The sequence below is a fragment of the Gobio gobio genome, assembly GCF_949357685.1.
Source record: "Gobio gobio genome assembly, chromosome: 8".
NCBI classification, from domain to species: Eukaryota; Metazoa; Chordata; class Actinopteri; order Cypriniformes; family Gobionidae; genus Gobio; species Gobio gobio.
The window spans coordinates 39,191,996-39,218,814 of NC_137114.1; the positions used below are offsets into that span (position 1 = coordinate 39,191,996).

Consider the following 26,819-nt stretch of genomic DNA (forward strand, 5'->3'; position numbering starts at 1 on the left):
CTGTTAGTAATCATTTATTTTGTATTTTTTAAGAAATTCTTCCAATGCTCAAGTGCATGAACCAGGACACTCTTGTCAATCAACAACCACAAGGATCAAGCCAGAAGAATCCCCCTGAAAAGGTGAATACAAATATATTAGTTTGTTTATATAGCCTATATTCACATAAAGTGTTGTGCAGAAGTCGTAGAAGGCATGTTAACTTCTTCATGTTTCATTTTACTTTTGTAACAAAATACACATTTGGTATGATCAACTTGACTATAATACAGCTGGCACACTAAACCAAAATATATCACTTTTTTGTTGAAGAATCTAACAAGGCTAACACTTTTGCACAGTTAGTCAACGTTATATGCTTTTAGATATAGTGTCCCTAACTTTTTTTCTTGACAGACACAGGGGCTAGGAATTAGTTCAGCTGTCCTGACAAGCTGTGGACGGGGGGGCACATCATGTTCTGCCATGGTGAAAGATCTGGCAGTGGCAGTGTTTGGGAGAGAGACGCTGGCCACACATGGGCTGTCTGGAAGGGCTGGCAATGCTAACAAAGGCGCTATGGCAAAGCCAGCTCTTGACCAGGACAAAGTTGTGCTGATCCTAGGTGAGTAAAATGTCCTGCTTTTTTCTTTACGCAAACATGATGGTGCAGTTACAGTGCAAAATGTTAATAATGTTATAACATATGATAAGTGGAATTGCATTTACAGACACAGTACAAAAAAAGTTTCCTGATGTTCCAAAAAAGTTCATCAGGGCAGCACTAAGAGAAAAGTTAAATGATGAGCACAAGTTACGAGTAAGGTAAAAGTTTGTCATACACACAACACACACGCTCATGCTCACACACTTTCTCTCTCTCTCTCTCTCTCTCTCTCTCTCTCTCTCTCTCTCTCTCTCTCTCTCTCTCTCTCTCTCTCTCTCTCTCTCTCTCTCTCACACTCACACTCACACTCACACTCACACACTCACACTCACACTCACACTCACACTCACACTCACACACACACACTCACACACACACACACACACACACACACACACACACACACACACACACACACACACACACACACACACACACACACACACACACACACACACACACACATTTAAAAAAAATCTTTTTTGTTTCTTTTTTTCAGGAAAACAGTGTAGAGGCTTCATTGACTGATAGAGCAACATTTGGCTGTGACTTGGACTCTGCTTCGCTCTGCTCTGACAGCTTCAATAAATAAAATAACTATTTTGTGAAAATACATTGTTTGTTGTGGAGTTATTCCCCCTGCTTGAATCCTGCAGAAGACAACTTGCAAAGACCTGTATAATTGCATATGTATATATATATATATCCACAACAGTCCTGCAGGAACTGTGAATATTATATTTTGAAACCCTGCAGGGATGTAATTCCTGCATGTTTTCCTTCATAAAATTCCTGCATGTTTTCCTTCATAAAATTCCTGCATGTTTTCCTTCATAAAATTCCTGCATGTTTTCCTTCATAAAATTCCTGCAGGTATTCCTTCAGGAAAATGAGCTGAAAATCCTGTAGGAAATCTGCATAATATTCCTGCAGGATTCCTGTAGGTTATTTTTGTAAGGGAGTTAATACAATAAATAATGAAACCTTATTGTAAAGTGTTACTGAATGTTCCTATTGTATATTATTTATTATACCAGTTAATGTAAGTGTACATATAATTATGAACTGTATAAGTATAATTAGTAATATTGGGATTACGATTACTTCATTTTAACATTTTGGTTTACCAATTTGAATCAGTTTTTGTTCCCTTGTAATTCCACATAATTCCCTTAGCGGCGCTAGAAAATCCTGCGACTGAACGTCAAAACAAAGAGAAGAAGCTGTTCTGGGATCTGATTGGTCGTGCCGTTGCTCAGCGGTATTATGTTTGTTAACGCAACTGTCAATGAAGTGCGAGTTTTGATTCATTAATAATATTATTTAGTACACTCTCGATGTGAGGAATGAAGAACAAAAAGGTGAAGCCCTCAAAGGGTGTAAGCAACAGAAAAAGAGGTGAGTTACATTAGTGCTAATGCTAATCCAACAGTCTTTTAAATCTCGTTACCCTAGTGAGGACAAAAGCTGTGTCTCAAAACATAGGGAGCTGCCTACTTAGACAGCATGTTTAGGGCAGCATTGGCTGTACAGTCTGTTTTGAGACTGACTGATGCTTATTTGCTGTTAGTTGCCCCATGGACTGCTTGTTGAAAAAACTAACGTTAGTTGTTGGCTTGCATTGGATTTTTGTCCTGTATGAACTTCATATCTTTCTTTTTCTCCTCCACACTCTGCAGTGCTCAGCGATGTGTCTCCATCCACCAGTATTCCTCCTCTGGTAGAAGGCCAGCTGAGATGTTTTCTGAGAGTGACAGTGAGTAAAGTGCTGTGGACCATCATCAGACCTCCTCCTGTGACTCTGATCAGGCTCAGATGGTGGGGAGATTCTTCCAACGGCACCTTCTTCAGGCCTAGAGATGGACACGTTGAGCAGAAAGGGGTTAAATCGACCGCCCGCTTTCCAATTCGATGTGGACCAAAACAGCTGACGTCTTATTTGACAGGTCAGACTTGGTTGCTGCTACAGGTCCATATAAGATAGTGTATTTTAATGGTTGATTGTTGGCAGTCCCTTTTTAGAGAGACCTATTTAAAGGTAGAGTTCACCCAAAAATGTAAATTCTCTCATCATTTACTCACCCTCAGGCCATCACACATATATCACTTTCTTTCTTCAGATGATCACACAAGATTTTTTAGGGAAATAATCAATCTCTTGGTCCATATAATGCAAGTGAATTTGTGTTGCTCGTTTGATGCTTTGAAAAACCACACACAGCGATTGTGACAGTAATCCGTATGGCCCCAGTGGATGAACCAGTGTTTTCTGAAGCAAAAGAATTGTTGTGTGTAAGAAGTTGTGTGTAAGTGTTTCAAGCGTCAACCAAGTGGCACCCATTCACTTGCATTATATAAACTCATAGGGATGGATTATTTCCAATAATCCGATTATTTTCCATTAAGTTAATTTGTGTTTATTTTAAGAAAGAAAGCCATAAACATTGTGGATGACTCGAGGGTGAATAAAAGATAAGAGAATTTTCATTTTTGGGTGAACCATCCCTTTAACTTCACATTGTTAGATTGTGTAGATTTATTCATCATATGACTCATAACTTCATATAATATTTGTTTGTTCACAGATATGGGCTCATTGGTGCTGGATGTGCTTACAAAGGTTGATCATTTGCCTATAGCTCGAGCTCAAATCCCTGGGATTGCCCGGCTCTCTTTGTCTCACTCCATAAATGGATATTTCACACTTGTTTCGCCGACATCAGAAAAACTTGGCGAGCTGCAGGTTGGTGAGATGCTCAGCTGTAAGATTGAGCTCAGCTGAGTTTTTTCTATTTTTTCTGATCAAATCCACTGTTTTCTAGTGTTCTCGGTTTAACTGTGTGTTATTGTTTCACGTGTACTGTAGGTCACGCTTGCACTGGAAGCATTAACAGAAGGATATGACAGCAGTAGTTCAGTACCCACGACTGATATAAGCCTCGACGCACAGGCACCTGGAGGAAAGAGCGACCAGAACATGCCTGTATTGCCTGTCCCGAGTGTGAAGGAGCCAGCTGGCAGCAGCTCCGGTCACATGCCCAGGTTTGCTTTTATGTTTTGGATGATTTGATTGTAGAATGAACAGTGTGGAACAAACTAGATCACTCGGTTGACATGCTGTACTGCTACAACAACATTCTTCCGTATGACTGATTTTGTAATTTGATAATGAATTTTATTAAAAAAACTAAATTTTAAGTGAATTTTTTTATTGACTTGGAAATAGGTTATCCCCCAGTGTTAATTAAATAATATATATATATATATATATATATATATATATTATTATTATTATTATTATTATTATTATTATTATTATTATTATTTACTATTTATTAATAGTTATTCATATTTTAATTTCAGATTTATTTTACAGTTCAGTTTCTTGTCTTTTTTTTTTTTTTTAAGAATATATATATTTTTTGTTACTTCATAAACTTATTTTATTTTCATTAAGTGGCCAAGTAAAAAAAAATGTTGTAGTTAACAACAAAACATTGTTTGTTTTTTCCTCAATATTCTTGTTTTAGAGGGAAAGATTACTTGTATTTTCAAGAAAGTGGTAATGTCATGCCAGCTTCTTCCACTGGAAAACCTAAACCTGCTTCCGCCCATAATCTCCCAGCAAATAGCCATACATCTGCTGACCTTTTGTCCGGTAAAACGCATTTACTTGATTCACTGAATTTAAAACATCATATTGACATTATTGTTGAACACAGCAAAAGTTTGGCTGAAATACTTTTTTTAAGCATTGGTCAAATTAAAGGATCATCTGCCAATCGCTAAATGAATATTGCCAAATTCTGCTGATTGACCCTGAGTTGTTCTTTTAAATGTGTTCAAAATAATTAACAATACCAGTTAGAAATGTTTCTTTAGAGATGTTTGCAGCCGTTGTGAAATCTGTTGACAAAAAGACCAGCTCTTATATTTATATTCATGTGACAGTAATTAGTTAATTAGTATTTATTTATTTATTTTTCTTTAAGTAGTTTACCTATTAGTGATATATTTTACCTTTTTATTTATTTATTTATTTTTCAGTTCTTCTGGAGCGTGGTAGCAAACTCAGAAATGCCATGGTAGTTTCAGCCTTAAAGTCTGACATGGAGTCAGATGTTCCTCTGAAGGATGTTCCCCCGACCATCTTTAAAGACAACACTGACGCTTTGTATGAACACTTTTATTTCATTTACATACCAATGAGGAGTCAAAATAGACAGAACTTAAATGCTAAATAGTGTTAAACATCATCTTCCTCCAAAAGGCCAGATAGGCCCTCGTCAGGACAGTTTCTGGAGAACATCCTTCAATCGGACTTCCAACATCCTGCTCAGGACCTCGAAGAACCAAGTCATAATAGAGTCAACACAGAAGACATGGCAGTGGATCTGCTGCTTGGAAGGTAGTCAAGGCTAATGTTACCATTAGATGAAGTGAAGAAAATGTACTTGAAGGAAATGTGGAAATTTTTTAGAATGAGTTGAATGTTTTTTCAAAATATAAGTTTTAATATTTGCAATGGCTCTGTTCCTCAGTGTTAATGGATCTGTGCTGCAGTTCTGGGACGGTGAGGGTTCTCTCCCAGATTCTGTTTCTGATCACAGTAGTGTGCTCATGGACAGTGAGCTCAATGACCCTCAATATGATCAGAGTCTTTTGGAGAACCTCTTCTACAAAGCTCCTGTAAGCCATACAGTGCAACACACAAAACACTATTATATGTAGTTTCCTTAAAAGTGCCCCTATTAGTTTTTTTTTCTTTTTTGGATATTACCTTTCATGTAGTGTGTAATAGAGCTGTTTGTGAATGAAAGAGTTTGTGAAGAGTTTCAAAGATCAAAGTGTAATTTACTTTAAATGTACATCTTCAAGCGCTTTACAGAAACAAATAAAACAAACTACACAAAAGAGAAAAATAAATAAAAGAGAAAAAGAATGTGCAATCAAAACAGTAAAAAAAACCTGCAAATGTTCAATTAAAGCTAGCCTAAAAAAAGCAGTTTTAAGGCGAGATTTAAAAATGCAGAGAGATTGAGCTTGCCTTATCTCAATCGGTAAGGAATTCCATAGTTTTGGAGCTAATGAGGAGAAACTCTATCACCCATCTGTCTAGACGAGTTTCAGAACAACTAAAAGACCAGTTTCAGGTGAACGAAGGTTACGCGTCGGAGTATAGGGAATTAAAAGCTCAGACATTGAGGTGCCAACCTATGTAAAGCCTTTGTAAGTAAGCATCAACATTTTAAAATCAGCCCTAAACTTAACCGGGAGCCAATGCAAAGACTCCAAAATAGGAGTAATATGATCTCTAATCCTAGTTCTTGTAAGGATTCTAGCAGCTGAATTTTGAACTACCTGTAATTTGTTTAGGGTAGCGTTTGACACCCCAGCCAGCAAGGCATTACAATAATAATCAGTACGGGTAAACATGAAAGTGTTATTCAACCTCTCAGCAACAGAAAAAGAAAGCATTGGACGTAATCTGGCAGTATTTCTAAGATGACTGTCTTAACTGTATTTTGGATATGGCTCAAATGTTCACCCCAAATTCTTAAATTTAGTTTGATGAACCATCAACAGTTAAGGTAACCGACCCAGCATTACGTAGTTGGTGGGGTGAACCAATGAGCATAATCTCAGTCTTCTCACTGTTAAGACAGAGAAAATTTTGAGACATCCATTCATTTATCTTAGAAATACATTTAGAAAGAAAATCAACAGGCACAGTTTCATTAGGTTTTAAGTGTATGTAGATCTGAGTATCGTCTGCATAAAAATTAAATTTTAGACCAAGAGATCTCAAAAGCTGACCAAGTGGAAATATATAAATGTTGAAAAGCAAGGGGCCCAAAATTGATCCCTGAGGAACTCCAGATTACACAAAACACCGACCTCAGACCTAAATCCACCCATGGCAACAAACTGCTTACGATCGATAAGGTAGGACTTGAAACAATTAAGTGCAGTATCAGAAACCCCAAAGACAGTTGTGCATACATACGATGGAATATGATGGAGCTGACAACTCGTGAAGTGCTTATAAAATGGGTAAAGGAGTCAAAACAGTAGCAGGGAGGAGACGCGGTTCTGATGCAAGTTCCAAACGTTGCGATGATGAGAAAAAACAGGAATGCTTGAGCATTCTGTTCCTCACACTTTACATGCCAAGTGTGAACACACCCTGAATCCTTTATTAAACAGTTTCTGACACTGTGAGAAAATAAATGATTCTGCAATGTTTTTTGTTTAATAATTTTTTTTTTTACCTTGGATGCATGTAAACTTATTGTAGGAGACCTCTGAAACAAAATTAGGAACCTTTAAAATATAATAATAGGGGCACTTAAATCATAAAACTTTGTAATTCTTTATTTTTTTCCTATTTCAGATATCAAATGAATGTATGGAAGAGGACCATCAGAAAAAAGGCCCAGCAGGGAAGCCAGAACACACAAGCTCAGCTAAAAATGCCCGGTCAGTTGCACTAATGCAGAAAGCAATGCTCAACACTCAATATGCTGAAAATTAAAGAAAACTAAATATAAAAAGTATGATATTAAACATATACTGTATGTAAATGTTTTCTCATCGGTGTGACGGGACAGAATATAATACATTTTAAAATAATTTGTTCATATCTGCTGTTGTGTAAATTGCCTATATTTTTTGAAGGCTTGATGAGGTGAATCATTCAGAAGCAAGAGATGATCTCTCCGAACTTAGCATGGATAAAATATCTTTGCTTGGAGATATTCGTTTTGCCAGGCTTACCATCAGTGAGTTAAAAGTTCCCACTGACAGTACTTCAAGAAGTCTCTCTAGAAAAGGAAGACCACCTCGCCCCCTCACCACAAAAAAATGGTACGACATTTAGGATGTTTCATTTCAGATAATATAGATGGCAGAAATTAGTTTCAGTGTTTTAAAACTAACCTGACTTGTCCTGTCTGTCTAGCTTTTATATTGTAGAGTACCTCTTTCCAATGGTCTCTGCTGGGTATGAGGATGTTCAACGAGTACCTTCAGAGATTACAAAGGTTGTCTCTAGTAAAGTAATAGAGGGCGGTGAGTATATTTGTTTTAGGGAACTTTAACAAAAGAGAGTTTAACCAAGAAGTAGCGTAACAATCTGGTGTTGTTTTTTTTTATTGTTTTTTTTAGTGGTGGCGTTTCAGCACCAAAGTTTGTTTCCAGTGAGGTTGAGTAGGTCATCTATTAAACAGTGGTGTGATATGAACGTCATATTCAAGATCTACTCCAGAAATAGCCTTCAAAAGACGGTAAGTGCAGTGTGTGCCTACCACAAAATATACACACATCAAACAAACCTAAAAAAAACTATGGTTTTATTTGTCTTGTTTGTTGTTTAGCCCATTCTCATTGGGTCAGCAATGTTTCCTCTGAGATCCATGATGCAGAGTGAATCGCTGAGCATTTCTGCTGCCTTGCCTGTTCAAAGACCGGATGGAAACACTGATAAACAGGCAGTCGGTCCTCTGAAGGTAATGCGTCATTCGTAAGAACAAAATTTAGAAAATTTTATTGAACCCAGCAATTCGTTCCCCACATATTTGTTCTGTACTTCAGCATGTTCTTTGTTTTTACAGGTTTCATTCGAGTTAGCGGCAGACAAGAATGATTTCTCCACCAAAAAGAGACCTGCAAAGCACATGCTGAGTCCACAAAGACCTCTCTCTTCCCGTCTGACTGAGGAGCATGGTGGGCAGAAGGGTTTATATGTGAGCGACCACAGGGGAGACCCATCTCCTCGTGCAGGTGTTCATCAAGTGCAGAGTATCCTGATACCTCCAACCAGATCTCGATCCACATCACCACACGTCGGATACCAGAGCTCTCTTCATGAGCCTCGGCGGCAGGAAGTGGAAGACACTGAGATTTTGCTTCATATGTTGCTCATGGTCCCTGATGGGAAAGATTTCAACTGTGCACCCATGCAGCCCAATATCTACTTGAACTGTAAGCTCCTCGAATCCGATGAAACCGCTCGATCTGCAGTGAGCTGGGGTCATAAACATCCAACATTCAGCTTTATTCAGGTTTGTGCACAATGGAGAATTGAGGAAAGTTCACAGTTAAACCATATTAGTTAGTGGTGGAAATCATCAGGAATCATATAATACAATATTCTTTAGAAAATGTGAAAATCTGGTGCATGCTATTTGTTTCTAACCTAATTAATACATTATATAGGTGGCTCCAATCGCACTGACCAGCAAACTGTTGGAGAGAATGAAGAACAACATGATGGTCATTGAAGTTTGGTTGAGGGCCAGCAGCTCAGATCATGATAAACTTCTTGGTTTAGTAAAACTACCTCTTCACCAGTTCTACATGTCCTTCAGGTAGGTGTGTGTGTGTGTGTGTGTGTGTGTGTGTGTGTGTGTGTGTGTGTGTGTGTGTGTGTGTGTGTGTGTGTGTGTGTGTGTGTGTGTGTGTGTGTGTGTGTGTGTGTGTGTGTGTGTGTGTGTGTGTGTGTGTGTGTGTGTGTGTGTGTGTGTGTGTGTGTGTGTGTGTGTGTGTGTGTGTGTGTGTGTGTGTGTGTGTGTGTGTGTGTGTGTGTGTGTGTGTGTGTGTGTGTGTGTGTGTGTGTGTGTGTGTGTGTTTGTTTGTGTTTGTGTGTGTGTGTGTGTGTGTGTGTGTGTGTTTGTGTGTGTGTGTTTGTGGGCATGTTTTTGTGAAATATCAGGACACAAATGTGTATAATGACATGGGTATGACATAGGTATTACAAAAAGAGGGTGAAATATGAGGACGTTCCCCATGTCCTCACTTTTCAAAATGCTTATAAATCACACAGAACAAGGTTTTTTTCACAGAAAGTGAACTGCACAGTCTCCTGTGAGGGCTAGGTTTAGGGGCAGGGGCAGGGGCAGTGTAAGGGGATAGAAAATACGGTTTGTACGGTATAAAAACCATTACGCCTATGGAATGTCCTCACATTTCACAAAAACAAAGTGTGTGTGTGTGTGTGTGTGTGTGTGTGTGTGTGTGTGTGTGTGTGTGTGTGTGTGTGTGTGTGTGTGTGTGTGTGTGTGTGTGTGTGTGTGTGTGTGTGTGTGTGTGTGTGTGTGTGTGTGTGTGTGTGTGTGTGTGTGTGTGTGTGTGTGTGTGTGTGTGTGTGTGTGTGTGTGTGTGTGTGTGTGTGTGTGTGTGTGTGTGTGTGTGTGTGTGTGTGTGTGTGTGTGTGTGTGTGTGTGTGTGTGTGTGTGTTATAGCTTTCCTATAGCTCAAACAGTAGAGCATGGCGCTAGCAACGCCAAGGTCATGGGTTCGATTCCCAGGGAAAGCAAGAATTGAGAAAAATGTAAAATGTATTCCTTGAATGCAATGTAAGTCGCTTTGGATAAAAGCGTCTGCCAAATGCATAAATGTAAATGTAAATGTGTGTGTGTGTCTCTGTGTGTGTGTGTGTATGACATTTGTTACTATATTTATATGTAGCATAATTATAATATTGTTTTAATTATTGTATTTTGTTAACATTTCCTATCACAATAAATATTTGAAATACATATATAATCAAATATCATGTTATATATATGTAATAAAATATTTATTATATTATATAATAATGATGACAAAAATAAAAAAATATTAATATTAAACAGGTCAAACAGTGTTGTTACCATTTAAATAAAGCTAAATCTATTTTAAATCATTTTCTATAATTAAAATAAAATAAAAATATTAGATAAAAAATAGAAATGTTGCCTTGGCAGCTAACTGAAATTAAAATAAGTTGAACTACTAAAATTACTGAAACTAAAACTGGAAAAAATTAAAGCTAAATAGAAAATGTTCCAATAATATTTACAAATGCACATAACATAAACTAGAATGAACATGAAAAGTGAAATTATAAAAATAAAAGCTAATTCATAATATTATAAATAATATGGAACATAATTTGTCTTTTACTTTGTCTTCAGAGACCCTAAGATCTCTGAGCTGCTCTTGCAGTCTCAGTATCCAGTGGTTGGAGTGGACAGTTATATGCCCGTGGTTGACGTATTCACTGGCAGCACTCGTGGAAGCCTAAGGGTGTGTCTAGCAATGGGTCTAGCACAGCAGATCACGGCACTGCAGCGAATGAGGGATGACGAGCTGGCCCACGTGTCGCCAATGCCTCGACCTGCTCACATGTTAGACCACCGGCCACATGTAGAAACCAAGGCTAGTTCACTTTAAAACTCCTGGAAGCAGCACTGATGGTGATGCTAAAAAATGAAGCTTAAATTGTTTCTAATCAATGTTCTTTTAGGCCAGTACCGTTGCAGATGTTCTGCGTGAGCATGTCTTCATGATCCGAGTAGAGAAAGTGAAGGGTCTGACGCCTCTGCAGTCCACTGTGTGGGGAGAGGCTGACTGTTACATCCAGTACTCCTTCCCTGCACAAAATGAGTCGAGAGAGGACATGGACCCACATGTTGTTGAGAGCAGTAAGCCGTTTTCTTGCTGACTGTATCAGACGGCTTAAAGTCTTTTTCCATTTAGCTCACCCAACATTCTTTTCCACAGATGTGGACCTCAAGGCACACCGCACCGAGACCACTCTCTGTGTGCCTGACCCTGTGTTTGGACATAATGAGACTCATGTCCTTCTGGCTCCTCCTGACTTCCCAGTGCAAAGAATACTGCTAAGCTCACTGGCCAATCAGGGACTGAGGAATGGTGGAGGAGTGCAGTTTGAGGTTTGGTGCAGGTACAGTAAATGTAGAAATTATAGCTTAGTCATAGCTTAGTCCTCGGTTTTAATTAATGTATTCTTGGACACTTTTTTTATTTAATTCTTTTTACTTTTTAGCATTTTAAAATATGTGTTAAACTACTCTTTTTTTTGTCAATATTGTAATTTGATTTATTCATGTATTTTTGGCATTTTAAAACGTCTCTTATTTGGCAATAGTTTAATTAATTAATTGATTAATTTGCTTTTACATTTTAGCATTTACAAATGCATATTTTATTTGGCAATATTTTTTATTTCTTTATTTTCTTTTACATTTTAGCATTGAAAAATGTGTCCCTTATTTGGCAATATGTTTATTACATTTTAATTCTTTTTTTTTTTTTTTTCTTAATTTTTCGCATTTTTATTTGGTAATATTTTTTTTACGTTTTACTGATAATGTAGCCTTTAAAAGCATGTCTCCTTTGGCAATTATTTGGTTGTTTGTTCGAAAGATATGACTTACTTTTAAATATTTTTCAGGTATTATTATCCAAATGTGAGAGATCAGCTAGTAGCCAGAGGACTGCTACCCATGTCCAAACTGTGTGCAATGGTTACCATGCAGAAACAGGGTCAAACCGGTGTGCAACTTTTCTCCCTCCCTCTGGTACCAAGAACTGACCGACCTGCTGACACACAGCCTCAGTCTCCTGGTAGTTGAATGCCTAATGCATACAAATAATATATAGAGTATAATATGAATTTGAAGCAAATGTTACAAAAAATATTTTTTTTCTGTACTTCCCTGTAGGGCTGCTTGAAGTGAGCATTCAGTACAAGTCTCGACCAATGAGGAGTGTCGGAGTGAAGAGTGGGGTTGTGCCCTCCCGCAGAGTGATACTTGTTGTGCAGGTGCACAGAGCAGCCGGGCTGCAAGCTGCAGCCAAGTGAGTCAATCTATTCCAAATTACCCCAAATGCTTTGCACACATCAATCTAGCTTGAGTAAAGGGGTCATGACATGAGAACTCAAATTTGCCTTGATCTTTTGACACATAAGAGATCTTTTAAAATATCCTGCAAATTGCATAGCTTAAAACGTCCTCCTCATTATAAACAAAGCATTTATTTATACAGTGGTGGCCAAAATTATTAGAACACCTGACAGATCTGAAAATTTTGACCTTTTTTGCCTCCAAAACATGATTACATTTCATTATGTTCATGAAACATGCAGATGGTTGCTCTTAACTTCAAATATCAGATGAACATCTCTCTGGCCTAGTGTCAATATATTTCCTCTGAGAACTTCAACACTAATGTTATCCCATGCCTTCTGCAGCTGAAGCCAAAGGCTTTCCTTTGAATGTACAATAGATCTGTCCAGTTTATTTTCCATCTCGCCCCAAATGTGCTCGATGGGGTTGAGGTCCGGACTTTTGTCCAGACAAACCGTTAGTTAATGATTTCATAATAAAGTTTTATTTATAAACACTTACTCAAGTATTTAGCGAGTGGCCGTTGATACCGTTGACAATAAAGGCACTTTATTTCCACTTTTAGAAAATGTCATTTTTATTGAAAGTAAATGCTTTTTCAATGTGATGGGGAATAAGGGAGAAGAGCAAGCTCGGCAAAAGGCGGATTCGAACCCGGGTCGATCGCATCAAAGCCTTACGCTACTAACTACACCACTGAAGATGTTGAAACATGCTTTTTTTAATCTTGTGTGGCCCAACTAGGCATTGTTGGGCGGAGCTAGTGTAAAAGCGCTTGCCATCAAAGGGACACTCTGAAAAATAAAATCCATGTCATGACACCTTTAACATTACATGAAGTACAGTTTATGCCTTTTAATGTATGTTTTATTTAGCATTTTTCTATTGTTTCTCAGAGTTCTTGCAGATACAGACAGCTCGCTGCAGTATTACTCAGAAGTGGGGCTCAACTCCTTCATTACCATGCAGTTGTCCTTCCTGCCGGACAGTGAGGTTCGAAGCACACGTGTGGCGGCCAAAAGTTTCTGCCCAGAGTTTGAACATCACGCAGAGTTCTGCTGTAACCTGCTGGTGCAGAGAGACAACGGGGAGAGTGTCAGTCTTGCTGAACTCCTGCAGGAGGCAGTGGCCGTCTTCACCATTTACAACAGAGACACGCGCAAAAGTGAGTTGCCCAACTTGGAAAGGTAGACGGATATGTGGAGATGTCATTTTGTCATGACACACTTCTGTTGTTCCGATGTTTTGATGCCTTTAGGTTACAAATGACTTCACAAAAGCATGACATGCAGCCATTCATTATATAATCTCATCTTGCAAAAGATGTGTGTGGGTGTAGTTCTGTGTTGTAAGGAATCAAAAAAAACGTTTTATGAGCAGGCAGGTTTTGTATGCCGGTTCAACATATCACTGTATATTACATTAGTGGTTCAGATTATTATTTTTTTTTATGTTGCAAATAATATTTTCCCTGTCGGCTATTCATATTTTCATAAACACGTTTTTTTTTTTTACTTTTACGTCTTTACACTTACCCTTTAGTATCATTTTAATATTTATTTTTTAATTACTAGAATGATCACTCATTTCAGCACTGTAAATATTATGTACTGTAAGTTTGTTTTATCTCATTGTAGTGGTCGATACAAGAAGATCGAAGGATGCTGTCTTGGGCACTGTGAAAATTAAGCTTGCAGATCTGATAAATAAAAGAAGTGGTATGAAAATATTGAATATTAATAGGATAATAATTGTATTTATTTATTTGCATTTTAGCATTTAGAAATGTCACCTTTTATTTTGCAATATTTTAATGATTTATTTATGGTCTGAAAGTATGGAATATAGTATTTAAATGTTTGGCTAATTTTTATATTATATTGTTAATTTATATATATATATTTTTTTTATTTACTTTTAACATTTTAGCATTTAAAAAAATTTCTAATTTACTTGGCCATATTTTTGTTATTTAGTTGTATTTATTTATCTGTGATATGAAGGTATTGAATATTAATAAGTATTAATATATATATTTTACAGGTATATCTGGCTGGTACAGTCTCTCTGTACCTCGAAGTACAACATCACCTCACAGTCTGACTTCAGCAGGAGGGCTTGAAATCTCCATCAGTTTTTCCCATCATGCAGATAGAGAGCGAGTCGTCAGTTCGGCCTGTGGACTCGGATGGGACGTGGGGCAAGACAGTGAAGATGAGGCTGATATAGACGACGAAGATACTTTGGAAGAAAGCGCAAAGTCTCTGGCCTTATCACTTTCCATGCCTAGAGCATGGCTGCCCATCCATTGCCTGCTGCTGCCAGGACATGAAGACTTACAGCGTTCCACCTACTGCTACTACAGATTCAAACTGTACAACCAGCAGACCTTCTGCTCAGAACTTAGACATCCTGTTCCAGAAGAAAGTGACGGAGAAGAGGGATTAGCCACGGTGGCATTCCAGGGGAGCAGAAGCGTGGTGTTGAGAAGGACTCAACCCCTACGCTGGTACCTGAGGGAGGAGAGGCTGGAGGTGCAGTTGTGGGTGGCCTTTGGGAAGGAGAAGAGAGTCCGCCCTCATAACGCTGACCGTCTGGTGGGCTCTGCCTTTGTGGATCTCTCTGCTCTTGCTGGGACCTTGAAGCACCATCAAACAATCAGCGGTAGAGTTATTTGATCTTTTGGTTGTTTATTATTTATTTTTGTAACATGCAATCTGTATTTCATCTCCTCTGGCTAATGCCTGTTTCTCTCTCGTGGTAGGTGTGTTTCCTCTGTTCAAGCGCTCTGCTGTAAACCTGAGTGGTGCTGCTGTCAGAGTCCATATCACTGTGACCACAGACTCTGTACCTCAAGCCATTGAGGAGCTCAACAGTTCAGGAGAAGACGAGGGGGAAGAAGTCCTCCCCACCACAGTGCTGTCTAGACAATCTCAATCGTCCAGCAAACAGCTCATCAAATCAGCCATGAGCTCTGATTCTCCACCATCCACAGAACTCAACAATGAGGACACCTTCATAGTCAACGTTACTGTGGACAGAGCCATGCATCTGAGTCTGAAAGGTAGAATAACGTGTGATGTTGGATTTTTCATTCTCATTTGGAAGTACTTTGATTTGATGATGTTTAAATGCTGTTGTCATCCTCAGGTTGTCCTCTGGCTGAGCGGGGTGGAGGGTTGCCTAGTTGCTGTGTTTCTTACGCCACCACCGATGCCCCGGGCACAGTGACCACAGAATTGATCAAAGACAGTGACTGCCCTGTGTGGGACCACCAGCAAGAATGCCGGTAAACCCATTTAAACCCATTTGACACTCCTCATGCAACTCTCATGGACCCTTTTCACAAACTGTGATTTATGCGTTTCCACCATTGAAAATATATATATATATATATATATATATATATATATATATATATATATATATATATATATATATATATAATTTACATTTACAATGTATTACTATTATATTATATTATATGAATTATTTGAACAGTGTACTAGCTAGTTGAGGAGTATTTCTAATACAATGGCTATGATGTAACCAATGTAATCAATCTCATAGAAATGCTATCGTGGATTTCTTTCTTTTGCTATTGGAGCAAATGGAGACGCAACAGTTGTCTCCCGTTCACCACTATAGAGGTTTACCCAACTATGACGACTTCCGCTTCCGAGAACCCTGGAAAATGAAAAACATGATTTTCTTGTTTTCAGACTGTCGAAGGAACTACTTTTGGATCCCCAGCAGTCCTTGGTTTTTAAAGTTTGGCATAAAGGAGGTAATGATACATGGCAATCATCCACAACACACTAGCGTTGGGGCGGCAAGTTTTACACGGACAGGCACCTCTCATATTTTCTTCAGAAATTGTAAACCGCTAGTTTTACAATGCATTTTCCTTTGCAGAGGTCGAACGGGTGATTGGATTTGTGTCCGTTGACCTGTCGCCGCTTTTGTCAGGATTTCAGTCGGTTTGTGGCTGGTATAACATCACTGATTTCAGCGGGCAGTGTCAGGGACAGCTAAAGGTGTCTGTGTCTCCTCTGAGGGCAGTACATGACCTCCGGGCACAGAGACAGACGGCCCACGAGACCGCTGCTCCAGATTCAAGTGTAAGCCATTAATGGATTTTGTTTTCTTGCTGAAAGCATTTGAAACATTTGTTAGCAATGTTGAAAACCGTTTTGTGCTACACTTCACAAACATAAAAAATTCTTAATTATTCCAGACTTTTGACCGGTAGTGTATAAAAATAAATACGTTTTTTCCACCTGAAAATGTCAATACTGTTGTCACACATGATGATTGTCTTTTGCAGACTCTCTTTAGTGCACTTCCCCTCTGCTATCAAACAACAGCTACGTACAGCAGCTTCCCCAGCCACATTAGTCGATTCTCAGAGCAGAGGATCAACACTCCTCCTGATCAGTTAGAAAGACTGCTCTCTGACAGGTATTTATTTAGGGAAAATGGTATAGAATCTGCCTTATTATCAGATTTACTATCTGAAGTAATACCAATGGGGATGTTTTGTCAGATCCAGTGTGGCAGATCGCCACGACGAGCACATGGACAACATAAGAATATTCCATCAGACTTTGCATGAGGGTGAGAAGGCGTCTCGCTCCTCCTTGGCTGGAGATTCCCACCCATCCAGTTCAACACTCTTCTCCGCCCTCAGGTAGCCACACTGTCCTCTGCTTCCTGGCTGAAAGGTTTAGATTTCACATCAGCTAATAATCAGAGTCCATATGTCCACATGCTCATCACATGTATTCTAAATAACATTCAAAGACTGGGATTTAATGTCAGCGAAACCATATCATAAGTAATAGTAAAGACATGCACAGCGTAACAAATGATTTCTATTTTAAAATTGTGTTCTTTTGAACTTAATATTCATCAAATAATCCTGAAAACAGTCTTCACAAAAATATTAAACTGTTTTCCACATGGATAATAATAAGAAATATTTCTAAACCAGCATATTAGCATGATTTCTGAAGGATCATGTGACACTGAAGAGTAATTATGCTGAAAATTCAACTTTGCATCACAGGAATAAATTGCACTTTAAAATATATTAACAGAAAACGGTGCTTTTTAAATTGAAATAATATTACACAATAACACTTTTTACTGTATTAAATAAATGCAGCTGTGGTGAGCATAAAATACTTCTTTCAAAAACATCCTACTGACCCAAAAATTTTGAACAGTAGTATTTTTCAGATTCAAAGGTTTACTTTACTATGCTATTTAACACATTTGAACTAAGATTCTAACAATATATGGATATAATATCTAACATGATCAGAATTTTTTTTCAGGTTTTTATTTGGACTGGCAATTCATTCCAATTTGGCTGTCATTTTGATTACTAATGGAATTTGTGTTGCATTTTAAGGAAAAACCTCAGCGAGCTGGATGATATTCAAAGATATTTCAGCCGGAAGTTGTCCACTCCAACATTCCCAAAGTTGAGTCAGCTGAGAGGAACCTCTAGGGAGGAAGAGCACAGGGACTCAGAGACGGACACGACACAACTCCTACTGAAGTCCAGTCAGCTGGTGGGAGAGGTCAATAACATCATAAAAGGTGGGTTGTTACCTGTTTGTGTGATTTCCTGTTGATTTAAGATGTACATAGATAAGCTACGGTGGCCGACACAGGACAAAGATGTTGACGTCTGAGACAGCAGAGAGTAGCTAGCGCTCTGTCGAGAAGTTTGTCCGTTTAGGGCTACTGTAGAAACATGGTGGCGCAAAATGGTGACTTCACTGTAAGGCAGGGGTGTCCAAAGTCCGGCCCACGGGCCAAATGCGGCCCAGGGATGAATTTCAAACAGCCTGCGCTTATCTATTAAATAGGGGTGTAACGGTACACAAAACTGACGGCTCGGTATGTACCTCGGTTTTGAAGTCACGGTTCGGTACAGCAGTTTTACAAAATTGCTTTTTTATTTATTTTTATTAAACAGCGGTTTACTAAAAAAAAAAGTGTCTGTCCTTAAAAGACTTAAATTATAACTAAAAGTTTATTGAAGATATTGCTGTAAACTATATAGGAAGCCCTTACTTGCACATTAATATTAAAGGTTCACAACAGAGCCCAAACTATTAGCCTGAATTCAGTTGCTATTTATTTTTAGGTATAATAATCAACACTCAACAACATAGTACGCAAACATGTAAACTTCACACAAGGCAGTTTTTGCAATAAATTCTAAATCTAACTATAAAATAGTTTTTTCTCCAATTCGTTCTATAATCCAAATCGTAATATAATAATTTATGCACAGTGACTGTCATTTTCATGACAGGTTTATTTAAACATAGGCTACATGAAAATATTAAGACATCACTAACAGGTTAAGTAGAATATAATGTATATAATGGCTAATATAGGTCATATATTTAGTGAAAGAGTTGATTTCTCTAGTGAATACAATTCTGTGAACACTGAATGACTGCCTGAGGTAAATGTGATGCTACATGACATTGTTTAGTTTACAAGCAGTTATTTTGAAGTCTTTTCGCGGTTGAAACACTGATTGAGCGATTACACCACATATGATACGTGACAGTAAGTTGTAATATATCCTCAACATACCTTCAGATGTTCATTCATGTTTATTCTTTAGGAAGAGATGATCGATCGCGTCCACGCGCAAATGCGGGTGGCCAAAAGCGGAACGAAACAGCGCTACTTGTGCGCAGTGCAACTCGCGTCTGAACAAATGTGTTTACTTGCCGAGTGTCTCGATCACATGACCACTAAACAGCCAGTGAGAAGCGTTTGAGTTCGGCGCAGAGGTCTCCGGTACAAGCTGAAAATCTTTCGGTGATTTAGTTTAGTTTAAAGCCAGCTGAAACAGTGCTGACCTAATCAACAACACTAACGTGCAAATCAGGAGAAACACTGAGCCAACAATCCAATCAAAATACCTTTCAACCAACAATTCATCAACATTTATTATGGATTTACTGTGGTAACACTAACTGTCTGCAACCGTGGTATTTTGTCAAAAATGTAGGTTAATATCTCATTTTATTTAATTTTTAATGTAGATATGTATTAATTGAATAACAAAGGCCAAATTACAGACAATTTTTTTTTCTCCATAAACTTAGTTTTGTGCATTTGTATTTATATTAAATACCATAAAGCCATTCTAGATATAGAAATAATATTTTTTTCTTTTTACCATGTAGTGAGGTGCCATGTGTGCACTGCAAAAAAATGCTCTTATTTAGTATTTTTGTCTTGCTTCTTGTCTAAATATATCTAAAAATTCTTAAATCAAGATGTATTTACTAGATAAGTAAAATGACAAGCTAAATTATCTGCCAGTGGGATAAGAAAATAATCTTGTTTCTGTTTGAATTCTGTTTCTGTCCCAAACAGAAACAAGATTATATTTCTTATCCCATTGGCAGATAATTTTGCTTGTTTTAAGGAAAAACTCCCTTCATTTTGATTATGTCCCCCAGAAATCAAGAGTAATTTTACTTGTCTAGTAAAAGCATCTTGATTTAAGAAATTTTTGATATTTGGACTGGAAAAAAGACAAAAATACTCAGTAAAAAGATTTTTTGCAGTGTGTTTTTACCTTTACCTATCTAAATAGAGTACTTGTTAATTTAAATAAGAATAGTGTTCTTTCACCCTTTAAAACCAAGGTTGTTGAACGTTTTTTCAAAACAAAACGTAATATATATATTACGTGTCCACAACATCTAATCTGGCCCCCTTTTAATAAAGTTTCGACACCCCTGCTGTAAGGGGACCCATGGTGTATGTAGATAGAAATGGCTCATTCTATGGTAATAAAAACATAACGGATCATTATGTAAGGTACGGTATACACCACGGGAAAAAAATTATGTATATTATATTGCATTTCTATCAATAGATCCTCATAAATATTACACACTGCACCTTTTAAGGGCATTTTTTAAATTCTGTATTTATTTTAAATCAGGCTTAAGTGACCACCAGACGGAAGGAGCACCAACTACCCATAAAAGGTCCACCTCTCCTGATGTGGTTGATGAGCGTTTAACTTATGGGGTTGATCAGCTGATATTATCGGAGTCTGACAGCTGTGAGATAGAGCCACGCTTTCATAAAGACTCCGATATGATGTTGGAGGATGAAGATGGCGTCTCGCCCGTCAGCTTTCCTGCTCCTGCAGAGATCAGACAGTCACCAGCTGCTCTTGAAGATGAAAAGCTCCATCACAGCTCCAGCGATCACTCATCTGATGAAGATGAGGATAAAGACGAGGATGAGCATGAAGACTTTGAGGAAACTTTAATACAGCCCCGAACACTCAATGAGGTAACTTCAGTCACAGACAGAACCAGTCCCTGGACCAGCCTACTGTCTGACCCAGATATGGGATCTCTGGAGAGTCTGGAGCTACTGCAGCATCATGTTCATGACGACACCATCCACACTCACGGAGAGGAAAGAAACAGCAGAGAACTTGTTCCAGATGTTAACCCGCAGTCTCTGATTGCAGAATCTCAAGGCATTGCTTCTGACTCTGATATCTGTGAAGGATCTGAAACTGATCAGGATACATTTAGGAGTGAAAGCGCTATTGCCACAGGTCATCGGGAACAGCAGCCTTCTCCAAATGGTCTGGATGGAGACGGCGATCTTTCTAGCATTAGCGAGGTTGAAGATTATGACCTAAGTAACAGTGGACCTGAAGAAAGGGATGAGAAACCAAACTCGCCTCCCTTTACAGAGTCTGGTTCAGAAACGGATGATAAAAGAGTTGACGGAAGAACAAAACCGTATCCTTCTAAGCTTTATATGACACAAGACAGCATATGTTTTTTGACTGCATGTGTGGCATGCTGTTGAAAAATGTCATGCTTTGCCTCAGTTTGTAAAAACCAACAAAAAAGCTTTGACACTTGCCTCATAGACTTCTATTATAAGTGAATTTACAATGGAAGTCAATGGGGCAGTGTTCAAAAAAGATGACATTGACAGGGGATATCCTTGCTGCTTTTATTACCGTTTATGATATCTGGTTTATTTTTGGCTTAACCCCTCCTTGCAGTTCGGAATCTGTAGAGATTCCAAATTTCTTCTTGTCGGCCCACCATCTGGAGGCATCCATGAGGGCTTTGAGGATGGCACCTGTCTTTCCATCAGCAACAACTGAGTCAGTGAGTACCCTCCCTTTTTTTTTTTTTTTTATTACCACCGTTTGGTAAAAGATTATATATTATAGATACATTTTTTTTCATACATTTTTTTTTTAGATTTAATTAATGCAATGAAGATAGTTAAGTTAATGCATTTTCTTCTTTATCATTTTTTTCTGTTCTGAATCTGTCAAGAGAATATAAGTGTGGCGAGTTATTTTAGTTTTTATATATTATAGTTTTATTAATATTTTGAATTAGCTTTCATCATTTTATGTGCTTTTTTGTCTTAAAAAACCCCCCACCTAATTAGCAATTTCTTTTTTTTTTTTTTAAGTTTTGGTTTTAATTTTAGTTGTAATTTATTTCCAGTTAATCATTTTAGTGCTTCAACTTAAAATAAAAGCGCTGCATTGACAATAAACTGAAATCAGTTTAAGTTTTTTAACTAATATTTTATTTTAGCTTTATTTCAATTAACAGAAATGTGTTTTTATAGTTTTAGTTAACCTGTCCCAGGATAGTAAATTTTTTTCCTTTTTAACTTTTTTTGTTTTTGTTTGTTACTCTCCGTTCGCCCAACCATCCATTCGATCTGTTGGTCATATTCGATAAAAAATAAAAACCCATCCTAGGCTATCGGTCATATCATTTAGTAGATATGAGTGAACACATTTTCAAATGTGGTCCATAATGATTAACCTTTATATTGTGAACACAATCTCCAAAGTTCATGAATCTTTGTTAAAGGGTTAGTTCACCCAAAAATGAAAATTCTGTCATGAATTACTTACCCTCATGTCGTTCGACACCCGTAAGACCTCAGTTCATCTTCGGAACAGAAATGAAGATATTTCAGTTGAAATCTGATGGCTCTGAAAGGCCTCCATTGGCACAATGCACGGTTCACTCTCAAGACCCATAAAAGCTACTAAAGACGTCGTTACAAAGTCCATCTCACTACAGTGGTTCTAAAATAACTTTATGAATCGGCGATAATAGTTTTTGTGCGCAAAAAAACCCTAAATAACGACTTACATAGTGATGACGATTTCAAAACAAGGCATGAAGCTTCGAAGCGTTATGAATCAGCGAGTCGATTCAGCGATTTGAATCGCCAAATTTCAGCAGTTTGGCGGTTTGACACGCGATCCGAATCATGAATCGGCTCGCAGTACCTTTTAAGGGTCTTGAGAGTGTAACGTGCCATTGTCATTGCACGTGCCAACGTGCCATTTACAAAAATGATATAATGAGAATGTACAACATGAATCCATTTTCCGTTTTTGTCTTACCCTGAATCATTATGGTACACTTATAATAAGTGTTTATATTGGGACTATTTCAGACCGTTCTGGTAGGAACTGCAGCGGAGGAGCACAGTCCCTGCGTGACTCACCCTAGACATAAACAGAGAGAAGTAGCTCCGGCTGCAATGCAGTTGTGTTTATTAACCGCTAGAGAGCAAAAAGTTACGGCCTGCAGCTTTAACTGATGAAACGTTATTGTATATAAAAGTGTTGCCGTAAAATTTAGTTATGATTTGGTTATTCTATACAATTCTTTCTTTTAGGAGACTGTAAATCCTGTAAACCTATATCGAAGAATGCCTCGATCAAGACCCAGCATTCCTCCATCACAGAGGAGTGAAGAGACCAAAAGAATCGCAAAAATATTTGCTTCAAAGTTTACAGAAGAAAGTTAGTACATTTCGCATGATTTATGTGCGCGTGCTTGTTTTTAAATGTTGTATTTTAAAGTATTGATGCTTATTTATTTTTTACATAATGCAATACGGCTTTCTTACAGGAGTTTTGGATAATGTAAGCATTAAAAAAGTTGTTTATTTACAGTAATAAACTATTTTTGTAATAAATAATTTTGTATTTCCAAATGCGGGTAATTGTTTTTGAAGGTCTCGTTCTTTCGATTTAGCTTTACATTGGCAGTTGTCTGTGGAAGGTAAAGGCTGTGCTGCTCAAAGGCTTTAAGTATTTAGCTGACAGATGAGAAAATTGCCCAATTTGAGCTGCTGCAGACAATAGCACACACTGACAGTGATGTAACCAAAGTATTATCCAGAGACAAAAGAAGCCAACGGTCAGACAAAAGCCTCTCTTTACCCTCTCAGCCGGTTTAATGAGCTCTAATTAGGGAGATGAGTCTGATCAAGGAACTGGACCTCATGTTGACCTTCTTTTAAAGCAGATGAGTCAATTGACAGACTCAAAGCCATACAGAATGGCAGTAAATTGGGCTAAATATAACTGGTATTTCATCCATTATTTTACTGCCTAGAGTGGAATTTATAAATACTTGTAATGTAAAATTGTAACTGTAAAAATAGGCTTTGATGATAGAATGCAATATTTATTTATTTATTTGACTATGTAATAATGTAAAGTATATTTAGAGACCAGGCCAGTCAGTGACTGATATACATATACATTAATGATGACAAAACGGACATTCATTTGACTCCAAATTCACAAAAAAACTGTTTAGTGTTCTGTTAGAGTTCCCAGATCATCAGCCTTTACTAGGGAGTCTGGTGAACGTTCGATTGATTCTTGTCAAGTGGCTGTAAAGCAGCATGTCTTTGCGGCCGTCGGCGAGTCTCAGTGCATTTACAAAAAAATGGTTTGCTGCTCGATTCATCTTTGGGTATCAAAGTCGAGCATACATCGACACAGCCGTGATGCTTTAGTGGAGGAAGATATGATGTCGGAGATAAATGAGGATACTGGAAACCAGGCAGTAAGATAACCGGATAGATTCCACTGAAGACACTGATCATGGTCGGTGAGTGCCCGAAATCTGGATGATGCCCGAGGCGGGAAAAATCAACATCTTGATTGTATATTTGTGCTTGTAGGATGAGGTTCTGGATCTTCTCCGCTTGAATAAGATGTCGATGGCATACCATCTGAGAGCTTTGAAGTGATTCCACAAAGTCTGTCAGCAGAAGTTTTCCTTCTGTGAACTTTAGCCAGAGATTCTGAAGAGTGGAAGACAGATATCTCAATCAAGGCTTTTCAAATCTGCATTTCATGAATCATATCTCAGATGTACCTCAGATTGACTCAAGGAATGTTGGGTCTTCTTCTTAAGAAGCTTATGAATCGCTCTAAGGCTGAGTTTCTGCTGTAAAGTTTCTGCATGTGGCACAAGACATCATTACATCAGTTATACAGTAGGAAAAAAAAGCATCATATTACAAGCAAAATCTCCTCACACAGAGAACTTACCCAGCTTTCTCTGTTTGCGTCGCATTGAAGACACCATTTGACCCAGAATCTGGTACTTTTCAGCTAAGAGAATTTTAGAGTTGTTCAGATGTGGCTGATGTGCCAAATTCTGCTCTGCGAGCCAACAGTTGGAGGCCATCAAGATCACTTTACATCTCTGAAGATGCTGTAACTACAGGCAAGTCCTTCAGATCAAGTGCATGTACAATGCATACCCACCACACACACACACACAAATATCTGGACATTTAAGTCACACTTTGAAATGTCTGTAATTGCATCTGCAAATTAATGCTACCTGCTTTTTTTCTTAGAATTCCCTTTCTGAGCAATTTTTGCAATAACTTTTAATCCACTAATCTTAAGCCATTTTAAATTAACATTTGACAAACAGCAGGTGTCCAGATACTATTTGTCTTGATTTTAAAATGAATAGACTTTTTGTGGAGTGTTTTGCTTGAAATTGGTCTGCTATATTTATAAAATAAGTACCGTTCTTTTATTATTTCATTTAAAATATAAATAAATTACTATATTGTAATATATTTTTTATAATAAATTAAAATCACCAAAAAAGATATTAACATATTCAGCATTTTTGACCGTGCACTGGTACCTTTGAATTGACCCTGACAGTTTCTCGCATCCTTTCCTCGTCTTCCAAGAGCTCCAGAAGCTGAGCAGTGTTCAAACACTTGAGATAGTCCAAATTTAGCATTGAATCCCCCTCATGAGGCATTGCAGCCCATTTATAAAGATACTACCTCTCACCCAGGACTTGATCTACTGATGCTTTGAGGGCACGGTGCATTTGTACATCTTGTAACATGATCACAAGCTCCAGAGAGGTTGGTTACTAGGGATTTCTGAGCGTACACTGGAGCCAACATATCAGCACAGAACTACACATTTTTAGACCCTTTATAAATGATGAGGAAAACATAAGTCAAGACCTCTGTGGGCCTTCAGCACCCTGGACAGCTCTAGAATATTTAGAATAACCTTAGAAGAACTTTAGAAAATATCACCTGTATTATTTGTCTTTGACTGTTTAGAAATGAGTTATTTTGTTTTATTCTATGTAATGTGTAAATAATTATAAACACACCCACATTTACTGTATAGATGGATTCATTTGATTCAGGTGTTCCAATCACTTCCATGGCCACAGGTGTATAAAACCTAGGCATGCAACTTTAGTCGAACTGCTTTTACAAACATTTGTAAAAGAATGGGTCACTCTCAGGAGTTCAGTGAATTCAAGCGTGGTAGGCCTAAATATTCCACGGTCAACTGTTAGTGGTATTATAACAAAGTGGAAGCAATTGGGAACAACAGCAACTCCGCTACAAAGTGGTAGGCCACGTAAAATCACAGAGCGGGGTCAGCGCATGCTGAGGCGCACAGTGTGCAAAGGTCGCCAACTTTCTGTCAATAGCTACAGATATCCAAACTTCATGTGGCCTTCAGATTAGCTCAAGAACAGTGCGTAGAGAGCTTCATGGAATGGGTTTCCATGGCCGGGCAGCTGCATCCAACCCTTACATCACCAAGTGCAATGCAAAGCGTCGGATGCAGTGGTGTAAAGCACACCGCCACTGGACTCTAGAAGCGTGGAGACGTGTTCTCTGGAGTGACGAATCACGCTTCTCTGTCTGGCAATCCGATGGATGAGTCTGGGTTTGTCAGTTGCCAGGAGAACGGTACTTGCCTGACTGCATTGTGCCAAGTGTAAAGTTTGGTGAAGGGGGGATTTTTGTGTGGGGCTGTTTTACAGGGGTTGACCACTTAGTTCCAGTGAAAGGAACTCCTAATGCTTCAGCATACCAAGACATTTTGGACAATTTCATGCTCCCAACTTTGTGCATTGGTGGGAAGGGACCATCCCCAATCTGTTCCCACAAAGCGTCGGTCCATAAAGACATGGATGAGCAAGTTTGGTGTGGAGGAACTTGACTGGCCTGCACAGAGTCCTGACCTCAACCGGGAGAGTGGAGTGGAGACTGCGAGCCAGGCCTTCTTGTCCAACATCAGTGCCTGACCTCACAAATGC

At 38.3% G+C, this 26,819-nt stretch overlaps 1 protein-coding gene across 1 annotated transcript; it reads left to right on the plus strand.

Moving 5' to 3' along the window:
• Positions 1 to 1,857: 1,857 nt before the first annotated feature.
• On the plus strand, positions 1,858 to 23,419 carry c2cd3 (C2 domain containing 3 centriole elongation regulator). Its single transcript, XM_079823533.1, has 33 exons — positions 1,858 to 2,044; positions 2,326 to 2,592; positions 3,232 to 3,389; positions 3,513 to 3,688; positions 4,177 to 4,304; positions 4,694 to 4,820; positions 4,917 to 5,054; positions 5,188 to 5,335; positions 7,041 to 7,126; positions 7,325 to 7,513; positions 7,608 to 7,717; positions 7,814 to 7,932; positions 8,023 to 8,154; positions 8,260 to 8,709; positions 8,864 to 9,015; positions 10,603 to 10,846; positions 10,935 to 11,112; positions 11,192 to 11,375; positions 11,886 to 12,058; positions 12,157 to 12,292; positions 13,239 to 13,507; positions 13,980 to 14,060; positions 14,386 to 15,006; positions 15,107 to 15,406; positions 15,493 to 15,631; positions 16,065 to 16,129; positions 16,258 to 16,463; positions 16,670 to 16,803; positions 16,889 to 17,032; positions 17,759 to 17,949; positions 20,336 to 21,158; positions 21,431 to 21,539; positions 23,092 to 23,419. The coding sequence occupies exons 1-33, from the start codon at positions 1,993 to 1,995 to the stop codon at positions 23,221 to 23,223; spliced, it is 6,561 nt and encodes a 2,186-aa protein (XP_079679659.1). The 5' UTR covers positions 1,858 to 1,992; the 3' UTR covers positions 23,224 to 23,419.
• The last annotated feature ends 3,400 nt before the right edge of the window (positions 23,420 to 26,819 follow it).

What these genes read in the sequence shown, in the direction of transcription:
- c2cd3 (XM_079823533.1), top strand. Translation starts at nt 1,993, where the DNA reads ATGAAGAACAAAAAGGTGAAGCCCTCAAAGGGTGTAAGCAACAGAAAA. An exon ending in ATCTGCTGACCTTTTGTCCG is followed by an intron (nt 4,305 to 4,693) that starts GTAAAACGCATT and finishes TTTATTTTTCAG; the next exon opens with TTCTTCTGGAGCGTGGTAGC. An exon ending in CATGCATCTGAGTCTGAAAG is followed by an intron (nt 15,407 to 15,492) that starts GTAGAATAACGT and finishes TGTCATCCTCAG; the next exon opens with GTTGTCCTCTGGCTGAGCGG.